Raw genomic sequence first — 13,591 nt, forward strand, 5'->3', positions numbered from 1 at the left:
TGGTTTACGTAAAATAAAATTATTAGCAAAATTTAAGCATCATAAGAATATTAAAAGAAAAACCCCAAGGTGGGTCTGGGTTACAATCACCTGGTAGATCCCAAAAAGTAAATCAATTTCCCATATTTCATTTCCAGGGCTGAACAATGGCTCTTCAAAGTCTTTCTGGCTCATAATTTTTTAGGAACTTTTCCTCCAGGAACTTGTCTAAACCTCTTTTGAATCCTGTTATGTTGGTTACCTTGACCATATGCCCTGGCAACAGATTCCACAGTTTCATTATGAGCAGTGTTTAAAAAAAAACAACAAAACTTTCTATGCTTTGTTTTCAATCTGCTGGTCCTTAGTTTCACGGAGTGCCCTTGTTTGTGTAGTACTTGACAAGTTAAATGACCTTCTCTAGTTAATCATTCCTCCTCAGTCATAATTCTATAAACTTCTATCATGAAATATTGAATATTAATTAAAGAAGACAAATATGCAACCTTGGATGAGGCATTAAACAAATCGCTTTCCTTCAAAGAATGAAAAACTTAAATATTACAAATGACCTATAATGAAACTAGAATGTCGATGCTTAAAGTATGTTAATGAAAAGGGTTAAAACATAAACCCATGATGAAGGACAATGATGGTAATACCCAGCTCTGTTCAGGACTGAGAGCTTCTGAATTGAACATATCTGCTCTAGATGAATTCTGGAAACAGTAGCGAACTGGATGGAAGACCACAAACTGAAACTCAACCAGACAAAACAAAATTCATCCTCTTCGAAAATAACAAAGCCCCAACTATTGCCAACATAGAAATCAACTCGATCAATTACCCCATTCAAACCACCCTAAAACTACTAGGCATGACAATAGACAGATGCTGCACCATGCAACCGCAAATAAACAAAACAATACAGAAATCTTTCGCCATTATGAGAAACCTAAGACAAGTACACAAATTTTTGGAAAGAGCACTATTCCAGCTCATAGTACAATCCCTTATAATAATAACAATAATAACTTTATTTTTTGTATACCGCAATACCACAAAACAATTCAGAGCGGTTTACAGGAGAAAAGACTGGGTATACTGGATTATTGCAACATCCTATACCTCCCCTGCCCTGCAACAATGATCAAACAACTGCAAACAATTCAAAATACAGCACTAAGACTCGTCTACTCCTTAAGGAAACACGACCACATTACTGAAGCATTCATGAACTCACACTGGCTCCCAATCCAGGAAAGAATACTATTCAAATTTTACTGCACACTATTTAAAACCATAAACGGAGACAGCCCAACTTACCTGAACAACCAATTCATTCATAATACCTCAACCAGACATAGACTCACACCCCATTCACACACCCGCCAATCAAAGAAGTTAAATGGAAAAAACTTTACGACGGCCTCCTAGCCACTCAAGCAGCGAAACTGGATAACCAAATCTCCAATCTACTGATAACAACCACAGATTACAGGTTATTCAGAAAAGAAATCAAGACCGTACTCTTCAAGAAATCCCTGATTAAGTCTTAACATCACGAATACCTCCTTCCTCCTAACTCTCTGAAAATACCCGCCCTATTCTCTACCTCACATGACCACTGATCTCTTTTGTAATCCACCTTGAACCGCAAGGTAATGGCGGAATAGAAATCTCTAATGTAATGCAATGTAATTCCTCCCAAGGGGGTCTATCACCTCCCACTTATTTACATGAAAGTTAACTAGTGTTTCTGCAAAGCTTTTTAAAATTAAGAAATGTAGACAATTAGGAGACCTGTTACTAATGCAGCCTTTGGCCCAGATGCACAAAGCAAAACTTTAACGGCAGTGTCTGGTCTTGAGCAAGTCACTTAAAGGCAAATTATATAAGAAGCACCCAAAAGTTAGACGCCTAAGTAGGCGCGATTCAAGTAACATTGGGTGCTGTTTAATGAATCACGCTGAGCGGAACCTATTTTAGAGGCGCCCAAGAAACAGGCCAGCTCTAGGCGCAACTAAAAGTTTGGCGCCCATGCGAGCGCTTAAGCACGCTTAAGAGCAGCGATTCTGCAACAAGGCGCCTAACACGTAGCCACGCCCACGCCTAACGTGCATAGTGCCTATTTTTTTGGAAGGCAGCCTAAATTTTTAGAGGCGCCTTGTTGCAGAATCGCTCTTTCTTGATAGGCGCCTAAATTTCCATTATTGCTGATTAAAAAGCTTAATTGAGCTTGTTACTCGATTTAGATAGGCGTCTCCGAAATGGGTGCCTAACATTAGGCGTCGGTTACAGAATTTGGACCTTAATCCCCACCCCCCACCCCCACCCCCACCCAATTGCCCCAGGTACATTAAACAGATTGTGAGCCCACCAGGACAGAAGGAGAAAAACGCTTGAGTACCTGAATAAATGAATGTAAACTGTTCTGAACTCCCCTGGAAGAACTGTAAAGAAAACTGAATAAATAAATAGGCTGTACTAAACCCATTTTATATCATAGATTAGTAAAAGGGTGCCTTAATTCTTTGGCGATGCTTAAAGTGTGTTAATGAAAAGAGTTAAAACATTCAGGCTGAAGATTAAAATGGAAGTCTGGAAACTGGGTTGATTTTTTTGGGCTACTCAGAGGAGGAAAGTTTCAGAAGCATGTTTGGAGGTCTGATAACCACTGAAAATTAATTTCCCTTTTCTTAAAACCATTTAACACATAGCATGTAAGTAGATGACCAATTGCATGCCCAGATATCCTTTAAAACTAACCCACAGATTGCATTACTCGCAACCCTCATCCACAAGCCACAGTGAGTTGTAATAAAAGTGGGAAAAACCAGAGCTTGTGAAAAATAATGCGTTACCTTAATTTCATATGTTGTTCCAGGATTAAGGCTGGTGAGAAGAACTTCCAGGAGATCAGCGTTCGATGTCACTTCAGTATAAACCATTTGCTTCCATGGGCAGATCTCTCTATACTTAATATAATAAGAGAGAATCTTTCCATTTGGATCCGTGGGTACATTCCAGGACAGCAGGATTCCCGCGGACCCAACTCGTTCGCCGGCAAGGGACTTGGGAGGCCCAGGTACTGAAAGAGAAGCAATATTTGCAATTAAACCCTCAGGTAATGATTCGCATATTTTCACTGCACCCAACAGGCTTATTTGTTGGAAGATACTTTTTAAGTTCATAAGACCAAGAGGCTCTCACTGTATCCCTAGTGTCATGTAACAGAAAATGATTAAACGTTCTTAGAAATTCCCAGAACATTCTTCTGGAAGAATGTAAAGCATGCAGTGATCTGAAGCTTTGCAGATAAATTGTTTTTTTTTGATGCCACGCTTTTTAAATCATATCTTGCAGGAAGATGGTGAAATCTTTAAGTAGAATAATACACGGGATCCCATTAACAAGGGATTTCTCCGAAATGCCACACTGTTGATGGTGCTACAATCACATAACGTAAATTTAAACCGTGAAGGTGAATAGCCCAAAATGAAAGCCCTAATAATTATTTTGTCCATTTCCACAAACATAAAACAGCTACAAAACGTGTTTAATCAGACCAGCGACAGGAAAAAGCTTGCAGCTTTTTTCCCCTTACTGCCTTCTTCTTTAATTTTTATGAACTGTGTAAATCAAAAGCTAACCAATCATTCTGTCAAAGAAGGGGAGAAAAAATGTTCTCAGGCAGCCTGAAGCATGTTTCCAGCTGATAACATCGGCTGGTGATCTATTACAAAAGCAGTGGCCATATCTTCTTCCTTTGATGCCACTGAGCTGAGCAAAGGAACGCCAGAGATGCCAGTCAATGAATCATAAACTCACGGGTTTCGTTCGTGGTCACTGACTTGCTGACGGGCGAACTGTACGCTGATGCTGAAACTGAGGAGATCATGGCAGTGTAGCCCGTACCAGGAGAAATGCCGGAGACATCAGCCTGAAACACCGGGAAGGAACAGTTCAGGGTGGTTGTAGAACGCAGGTAGAGGTTCAAGCATGAGAAAGAGCTCAGACACGGAAATGCGCTATGGGCTAGAACAGGAAATGACAGACTGAACACTGGCTGCATAGTGAAAAGTTAAATTAGGAAAAGACAGGGTTTTTTGTTTTTTTTTTTCTCACAGGAAAAACCACGTAACACATGCTTATTAACAGGTGCAAAACCTACAGGCAGGTTCCTCCCTTCCGTCCCCTCTGTTACTTCACTCTCACATCCTTGTGCAAAATTAAATGGCTATTTAGACCATGTACAATACCTGAGCTTCTCCGGGTCCCCAAAGAAGGCAAAAACAAAGAACAGAAAATGGATTCATTATTCTGTTTTTCGACGAGAGGAGGCAAAATTGTTCCTGTTGCTTTTTGATGGCTTTTAACAGTGAAATGTTGCCTACATTAATGATTTAAGGGTAGACCTGCCTGGCAAGTGCACAATTAATGAGTCTGGATTACTCAATAGCTCTGCCCATCCTTTGTTAAACTATTTATGAACCTTTGGGTAACTGGGTTTTGCTCTATAGTGAACCTACAGCTGCACAAACTGGCTGTCTTAAGGTAGCAAATGTTGAGAATTGCCCTCAGAAATGTAGTCTATTTTATTATTATTATTTTTTTTTTATAAACTCACAAAAATAACCCAGCTAAAGAAGATAAAGGAATGGTTGACGGGCTCTGAGAAGGATTATCCCCATCATCATTCACTGTACAAAAGAAGCACTGTAACAAAACCTTTACCTGATAGTGTCCACCTCCGAGATCTCTAATAGCAACGCAGGCTTGGGCAGGTGGTGTAAGATCCACTTGGTATCTTTCCACTCGGCCGTACGGCTGACTCCAGCGCAAAGAAAAGGAATGGGATGAAACGTTGAAGGCCCTAAGCCCCCTGGGTTTTTCAGGGTCTTGCATTTAGAAAGAAAACAGGTGTGTGGGGGAGGGGGGGAATGACAAATTTGCAATAGTTTAATGAAAAAAAACCAAGAAAAAATTTATAGCTAAAGTTACTATAGTGTGACATCATATTGGCATGCACTAATGCCATTAATGCATGCTAATTTATCACATGGCCCATTTTATGCAATAAGAACTAGTTATTAATAACATATGTTAATGATGTTGACATGCGCTACTGCCATTAATGCAAGTTAATTTATATGCATTAAGATCTAGTAATAAGATGTGTTAATAGCATTAGCACACTGAAGCAGGGGCACATGTTAGAAAAAGGTGCCTTTATTGTTTCCGAATGCTTAGTAATATCATTATCCTACTTCAGGAGGGAAAGACAATCAGGGCTTTCTACAAGCAGCAAAGATATCATTCTGAATTTCTCATTTTGTGAAACATCTTCTGGAATCACACAGGAATGGCCTGTACCTACCTAATGTGCATAGATACAGATTATACAAACCTGTTGAGATTTCAACAAATGCAGCTGCTCCTTCGACTGTGTCTCCGATCCTCCGTACTGTGAAGTTATACATCCCTCCAGGAATCAAATCTGTCACTGTGTACTCAGTCATTGGCCCCAGAGCACTGTATTCTTTGAGGAAGGTACCGTTTGAAAGCGTCATCTTATAGGAGCTGAAGTTGCCCGTCGTCGGATTCCATCTTATTATGGCAGAGGAAGTACTTTTTTGTTTGACAGCTAGGCCACATATCCCAGGAGGCTCTAGTAAAAAATTACAGGGTACACATTACTAAAAGGTACCCAAGGAAAAGGTCATTTTCCAACCAAAGATATCCAGATTAACCAGTTTTCTATTCAGTGAAATAGTTTATTAAACGGTTTATAGAAATCCGCTAAGGACTCAATGTTCAAAGGGGTTAAATTGAGCAGGAGAGGCTGTACCCTGCTGAGCTGGCTGGCCACCAAATTTCAGTGGCACTTAACCTGTTAAAGCCATCAAATATCGCCACTAACCGGCAATTCCTTAACTGACTAGGTTAGGGACAGTTGGCCAGAGACGCAATAAGCCGGTTAGTGCAATATTTAGTCCCCATTGCACGTACCTTGCATTTACCCCCCCCCCTCCCCCCGCCATGCTTCCAGCTATTTGCCGGCCCCAACCTGCTGCTCACACCAGTCTCGGCTTTCCCTCTGAAGTTTCATTTCCTAGTTGCAGGACCAGGAAGTGACATCAGAGGAAGAGCTGAGGCCGGTGAGAGCAGTAGGTTGGAGATGTTGCCGATGCTGGAAGTGGCGTTAGGCGTCGTAAAGTAGCTCCACGGGCACGATTCACATTATAGGTAAGGTGCTGGAAATGTATGCCTTCATAAGCCCTGGCTACATTTTTGGCACCTACTTTTGCTGGAGGCATGATTCTCTAAACCAGGGGTGTCCAACCTGCGGCCCGAGGGCAGCATGCGGCCCCGTAAAGTATTATGTGCAGCCCCGGTCGAGGGCGATGCAGTGTTTTCCTCTGCTGCCTCCGGGTGTTTACCATTTTGCCGGCTCCCTCCAGTATCTTGCTGCAGCATCTGCACGTTTGTGCAGTCCCAGAAACATTTTTTTCGGCCAATGAGGCCCAGTGGAGCCAAAAGGTTGGACACCCCTGCTCTAAACGGTGCCATCGCATGATTGACACGCGGTTGGCAGTCATTTTTAAGGCATCTGCCAACAATGGCGCCGTTTAGAGAATCCATGCCCAAATGGCAAATTCAAGCGTTATTTTACTGTAAGATAAATTTGTTTGGCAATACATGCTATATTTTATTTAATTTATGTATTTATAAAACTTATATCCCACATAGGGTTACGAGACGTCCAGATTTCCCAGGACATGTCTTCCTTTTGAGGACAAGTCCGGGAGTCCGGCCGGCGCTTTGTCCGGGTTTTGAAAAGCTTCTGATATCGGGATGGCATCCACGAACACACGGATGCAACATAAGAACATAAGAACTGCCATCTCCGGATCAGACCATGGTCCATCAAGTCCGGCGATCCGCACACGCGGAGGCCCAGTCAGGTATACACCTGATGTAGTTTTAGTCACCCATATCCCTCTATGCCTCTCATAAGGAGATGTGTATCTAATTTGCCTTTGAATCCCAGCACAGTGGATTCCTTGATAACCTCCTTTGGGAGAGCATTCCAGGCGTCTACCACTCGCTGCGATATCATTGTGTTGCATCCACGTGCGACGTCATGTCGCATCCACGCATGTATGCGATGTCATCATGTCACATCCGTGCATGCGCGGATGCCATCCCAACACATGAACAGGCTAAGGGGGTGGGGCTGGGGCGTGGCTAGGGGTGGGACGTGGGCAGAACTGGGTGGGCGAGAAAAGACCGCGCTTGGGGCAGACCGCCCCCCTCCCCTGCTTACTACACCACTGCGTGGGCCAGCAAGGTAAATGTTTGATAAAAGGAGCCCATTATATGTTAATGAAAAGCCTCTATATATAAATTCCTGATGTTGGATTTTATTGGGAGGTGCAGTTTCTTCTTTCTGTATTTTAGATTTTTTTAAAAATTGTTTAGTTCTTTTCATGAAAGTTATATTGTAATATTATCTATTTGAGTATTTATGTGTATGAGTTTGTTTTAAACTGTTTATGTTTTATTATGACTCACTTTGGTTTAAAGCGGGATAGAAATAAATAAATAATGGGATGCAAAACATGCAAAGCACCTCTTTATTATGCAACTTCAATAACGGAGCTTGATTAATATTTACAAGTTGTATTATTCGGGAAAAATAGTGCCAGCTGTAAGTGTTATTAATTTTTTCTTAAAGGGGCAGGACCCACAGGAAGTTGCATGTGAACCTCTCCCCCCCCCCCCCCCCCTCACCCCAGCACAGACCCCATTATCCACTGGTCCAGCTCACAGCCCCTACTCCACCCTTTCCCTGAAGACATCCCTGGACTCTACAGCAACACCTCCCACTGACCCTGAAAGTATCCCCACTGGGACCTACCAGGAGTTCCTTGCTGTCTAGTTGCTGGGACAGTAGCATATGACCTTTATTTGTACTTTGACCCCTAGTGGTAAAACTGTGCGGCGGTGACGAAAAGGGTGAACAGAATGCTAGGAATGATAAAGAAGGGGATCACGAACAGATCGGAGAAGGTTATCATGCCGCTGTACTGGGCCATGGTGCGCCCTCACCTGGAGTATTGCGTCCAGCACTGGTCGTCGTACATGAAGAAGGACACGGTACTACTCGAAAGGGTCCAGAGAAGAGCAACTAAGATGGTTAAGGGGCTGGAGGAGTTGCTGTACAGTGAAAGATTAGAGAAACTTTTCTCCCTCGAACAGAGGAGATTGAGAGCGGACATGATTGAAACATTCAAGGTACTGAAGGGGATAGACTTAGTAGATAAGGATAAGTTGTTCACCCTCTCCAAGGTAGGGAGAACAAGAGGGCACTCTCTAAAGTTGAAAGGGGATAGATTCCATACAAACGTAAGGAAGTTCTTCTTCACCCAGAGCTGCCATACAGTGAAAGATTAGAGAAACTGGGCCTTTTCTCTCTCAAACAAAGAAGATTGAGAGGGGACATGGTTGAAACATTCAAGGTACTGAAGGGGATAGACTTAGTAGATAAGGACAGGTTGTTCACCCTCTCCAAGGTAGGGAGAACGAGAGGGCACTCTCTAAAGTTGAAAGGGGATAGATTCCGAACAAACGTAAGGAAGTTCTTCTTCACCTAGAGAGTGGTAGAAAACTGGAACACTCTTCCGGAGTCTGTCATAGGGGAAAACACCCTCCAGGGATTCAAGACAAAGCTAGATAAATTCCTGCTGAACCGGAACGTACACAGGTAGGGCTAGTCTCAGTTAGGGCGCTGGTCTTTGACCAGAGGGCCGCTGCGTGAGCGGACTGCTGAGCACAATGGATCACTGGTCTGACCCAGCAGCGGCAATTCTTATGTTCTTATGTAGGGGGGTTGATGGGTATCATTTTGAATGTGGAATCCAACATGGCAGGATCAACTGGGAATTGCTCACGACCCAGGTGCTAGGTCCCACGGATACCCCTGGTAGGTTTCAAAGTATCTTTGGGGGTTGGGGGTCAAGGAGTGTCTTTGGAGGTAAGAGTCTTGTTGGGGTAGGGTTACCAGACGTCCACGGACATGTCCTCCTTTTGAGGACATGTCCGGGGGTCCGGATGGCCTTTCAAAACCTGGCACTTTGTCCGGGTTTTGAAAAGCTGGGTCAGGCAGAGAGGAACTCCGCGCGTGCGCAACCGTCACACGATGACATCATGTGACTTCCTCCCTGCCCGACAAGAGCAGGCAGCAGGGGTGGGGCTAGGGTGGGCTTGGGGGCAGGTCTGGAGGCGGGGCTAGGGGTCCGGATTTTCCAAAAGGAAAGTCTGGCAACCCTAGCCAGAGAGTGCCTTTTGGTGGAGGTATGAGTGTTTGTCCTAGGGAGTTGAGGGCATCTTCCAGAGAGTAGGGAGGTCTTTGTTGAAGAGTCTACTTGCCACTTCCCTCAGCACTAGCTTCTTTAAGACATGAGGGGGAGCATCAGACCCCCCCCCCACAGATACCAGGGGTATCCGTGGGACTCGCCCCCACGTCCTCCCCCCCGCTCTTCTCCTCTCCCTTAATAGCTTCTCTCTTCCCTATCTTCCCACTGCCCATCATCCTCTGTCAAGTTTGGTTAACACTTGTTTATATCTGATAAACTATTTATATCTGATAAACTGTTGTAAATCTGCGTGTCAACGCAGATACTACTTTAATTGATGTAAACCGCCTAGAACTCACCGGGTATGGCGGTATATAAGAATAAAATTATTATTATTATTATTATTATTAGCAGTATGATGCTCTTAGGATGAATAATGCAGCTTAAGTGTGCAGTACTCATTTCTACTCTAAATTAAGCTGCAGAAATATGCATTTTATCACAACTTAGAGGAAGGGCTGTGGCTCACTGGTTGAGCTGCTGCCTCTGCACCCCGAGGTTGTGAGATCAAATCCCAGTGCTGCTCCTTGTGACCCTGGGCAAGTCACTTAATGCTTCACTGCCCAGTGCTTTGAATGGCAGTTTTGAAAAGCCAAGGCAACAAAAAGGTGGTATACAAGTCCCCTTTCCCTTCTCCTTATAAACTTCTCTCCTAAATCACCTTTTAATGTTGACCATGACCGTTCAAATAACTTCTCTCTCACCCACTAATTACAACTGTAATTCATTTAAGTAGCATGCACTCCATTAAGTCTATTATTTCACTTGCAGACATAAAGTCCTGATATTATTTATAATTTCCTGTGCAGTAGTATTACTCTGCCTGGAAATGTAATTCCATTTTCTTGTTTAAAATAGTCTTGTTTAATTTTTTTTTAAAGGACCCAAACAAAGCTGCCACTCAATTCCTCTTGGAATAAAAAAATGCGAAAACATAGAAACATAAAAAAAAACTGAGGGCAGATAAAGACCATATGGCCCGTCTAGGCTGCCTATTCTTACTTGTTGCAATACCCTTCTCCACAGCCGCACTGCTATCCTGGCCTTTCACTGTCCTTATCTGAAAGATGTATTCTGTTCCTGGGGTAAGATGAGTCACGCTGATTCTTTCGCCGTTGACAGTTGTTTTAAACAGAATTTCATGACTGCCTGACAACCTGTAGGACAGCTACAGAAAAGGAGAGCAGACAAATCTCAGAAAAATGAGCATATTCAGGAATTCCTGGAAATCCTGTCAAAATGGTCATTAGAGCTGAGCAAAAGTACGTCACACCATAATCATGCCTGAAAGCAATATCCCATAGGCAGTGGAATGAGATATGCCACCAGAGCCATAGCACAGCCAAGATGGCATAACAACAAACCTCGATCTTTCCCTCTCCCACCTCAAAGATGTGTATCCATTTGGGTGAGCCTAAACCCATATTGGGTGGGCCTGGGCCCATCCAGGCCCACCCAAGACTAACCACTGCAATGCAGGAGGTTTAACTTTCATTCTCAAACCCCTTAATTACCTAAGAGATAAAAATGCAGCATGTCATATTGATTATAAATGCAGGAAATAGTTATGGAATCTTAGAGACTTCCAAAACTCAGGACATCAAGAATGTATATCCCACGCAGGAAAATTAGGGACTTCCCTCTTCTTCAGGATCACCGAATTCTGGAACAGCTTTACTACCCCGCTTCGGAGCCTGACCTCCCTCCAACTCTTACGAAAACATTTGAAAACTTGGCTTTTCTCTAAAATGCAATGACCCTTCCCTCTTCGATATACTAAGTCCCTCTAAACTTCTCTTTCTAAGTCCTTCTACTTTTTCATTGTAGTTCCTTTCTATATCAATTCTTGTAAACCGTGCCGAGCTCTACTTCTGTGGAGATGATGCGGTAATCAAACTTAAGGTTTAGTTTAGTATAAAGCTTCAGAAGTGAATTAGCCAACCTTAGGAATGATCATTTTGTCCTACGTAGGAACCAATAAAGAACAAAGTAATTAATTCAAAAATGTGGGCAGATATTTGCAAGGAAAACCTTGTTATCCATGTATTCATTTATTTAAACGTAGGCAATGACATTATCGGTGTATTTTGACAGAAATTGAATAAAATAGTCTAATGCCTACAGCAAACAGGTTACAGACAGGGCTTATATGCATTGTAAGTGATTATAGTCCCTCCGACTTCCATGAGCATGCCACTGAAGATAGTAAATTAAGAGAATTAATTTTACATGATTGGAAAAATGATACCAATTACGCTGCTGCAATTGTGCTAAGCAACCTGTCTTCTAGTACCACATTCATTAAAATTTAACCAAGAGCCTCTTTTACTTAGAAAGAACAAAACATGCAAAGGAAAATGTATAATTCTGCAAAAAGTAACCAACTAGAGAATTTCTATATTATAGTCACTAAAAACTTGGGTTACCAGCCATCCGGACATGGCCTCCTTTTCGAGGACAAGTCCGGGGGTCTGGACAGCTTTACAAAGCCCAACACTTTCTTCGGGTTTTGAAAAGCGTTTAGCAACGAGTGACGTTGGGACGGCATCTGTGCATGCACAGATGCAATACGGTGACATCACGCAGATGAATGTGACATTATCACATCACACCAGCGCATGCGCATGCGCAGATGCTGTCCCGTCTAGCAAACAGGTTGAGACGGGCGGGGCTGGGGGAACGGGGACGGGGGGGCAGAATGGGGTGTGGCCAGGCAGAATGGGACAGGCCTGGGGACGGGGCCATAGGTCCAGATTTTCATTTACTAAAAACAGGCACTTTCATGTAAATGTTTTTCAGGAAAGTGATATTATAACGACATGAATTCTAGAGATGCTTTGGTGGTCCTCTTAAGTCAAGTCAATAAATGTTACAGGCAAGTTGATCTGTAGGAAAAGAATTGAAAATTTGCCCAGATATTAGAGTAAAAATCTACTGTTTGATCAACTATATGGTATTACATTACATTACATTGGTGTCTTTTATACCGCCAATACCTTTCAGTTCTAGCGGTTTATAACAAGAGTTGGCCTGGGCATTTCCAAGGAGAATGCATGGTTAATAGATGTAGCATGCGTCGGGATCTGTGGAGGGTCGATCAGGTTTACCGTATTTTCTCGCATATAACGTGCGCGTTATACGTGTTTTTTACATACCGCGCATACCCTTGCGCGTTATACAAATTTTTTTTTACATAGTTCCCCCCCGACATCTGATTCATCCCCCTGCAGGACCGCTCGCATCCCCACCCCGAAGGACCGCTTGCACGCACCCGCATCCCCACCCCGAAGGACCGCTCGCACCCCCACAGCCTCCCGACCCCCCTCCCATCATGTAGAAGCTCCTACCGGTGTCCTGCTGCTTCCTCTTGGTGGTCCCGACACCCAACACGATCGGGGCAAGAGGGAGCTCAAGCCCTCTTGCCCCAGCCAACCGCGGCACCCCTGACACGATCGGGGCAAGAGGGTGCTCAAGCCCTCTTGCCCCCCCGACTCCCCGACACGATCGGGGCAAAAGGGAGCCCAAGCCCTCTTGCCCCGCCGACTCCCCAACTCCCCGACAATATCGGGCCAGGAGGGAGCCCAAGTCCTCCTGGCCCTGGCGACCCCACCCCCCGCTAGTTGTTCGGGCCAGGAGGGAGCCCAAACCCTCCTGGCCACAGCGACCCCCTACCCCCACCCCGCACTACATTACGGGCAGGAGGGATCCCAGGCCCTCCTGCCCTCGACGCAAACCCCCCTCCCCCCAACGACCGCCCCCCCAAGAACCTCCGACCGCCCCCCCAGCCGACCCGTGACCCCCCTGGCCCACCCCCACGACACTCCCACCCCCCTTTCCCATACCTTTGTGTAGTTGGCCGGACAGAAGGGAGTCAAACTCGCCTGTCCGGCAGGCAGCCAACAATGGAATGAGGCTGGATTGGCCCATCCGTCCCAAAGCTCCACCTACTGGTGGGGCCTAAGGTGCCTGGGCCAATCAGAATAGGCCCGAGAGCCTTAGGTCCCACCTGGGGGCGGGGCCTGAGGCACATGGGCCCAACCCGGCCAGGGGGGTCGCGGGTCGGCTGGGGGGTGGTCGGAGGTTCTTGGGGGGATCCCTCCTGTCCGTAATGTAGTGCGGGGTGGGGGGTAGGGGGTCGCCGTGGCCAGGAGGGTTTGGTCTCCCTCCTGGCCTGAACAACTAGCGGGGGG

General features: G+C 44.7%; 1 protein-coding gene across 7 annotated transcripts in view; it reads right to left on the bottom strand.

Moving 5' to 3' along the window:
• The window catches only part of PTPRQ (protein tyrosine phosphatase receptor type Q), a 294,193-nt gene that overhangs the window by 222,972 nt on the left and 57,630 nt on the right, over positions 1-13,591 (bottom strand). For all 7 annotated transcript variants that reach the window (XM_033952701.1, XM_033952702.1, XM_033952703.1 and 4 more), the window contains 5 exons: positions 10,404-10,569; positions 5,390-5,650; positions 4,717-4,880; positions 3,811-3,922; positions 2,844-3,070 (listed from right to left, as the gene is read on the bottom strand). In XM_033952701.1, coding sequence (XP_033808592.1) covers positions 2,844-3,070; positions 3,811-3,922; positions 4,717-4,880; positions 5,390-5,650; positions 10,404-10,569 — 930 coding nt within the window. The remainder of the gene's footprint in view (positions 1-2,843; positions 3,071-3,810; positions 3,923-4,716; positions 4,881-5,389; positions 5,651-10,403; positions 10,570-13,591) is intronic.

Source organism: Geotrypetes seraphini, chromosome 7, assembly GCF_902459505.1.
Source record: "Geotrypetes seraphini chromosome 7, aGeoSer1.1, whole genome shotgun sequence".
Classification (NCBI taxonomy): Eukaryota; Metazoa; Chordata; class Amphibia; order Gymnophiona; family Dermophiidae; genus Geotrypetes; species Geotrypetes seraphini.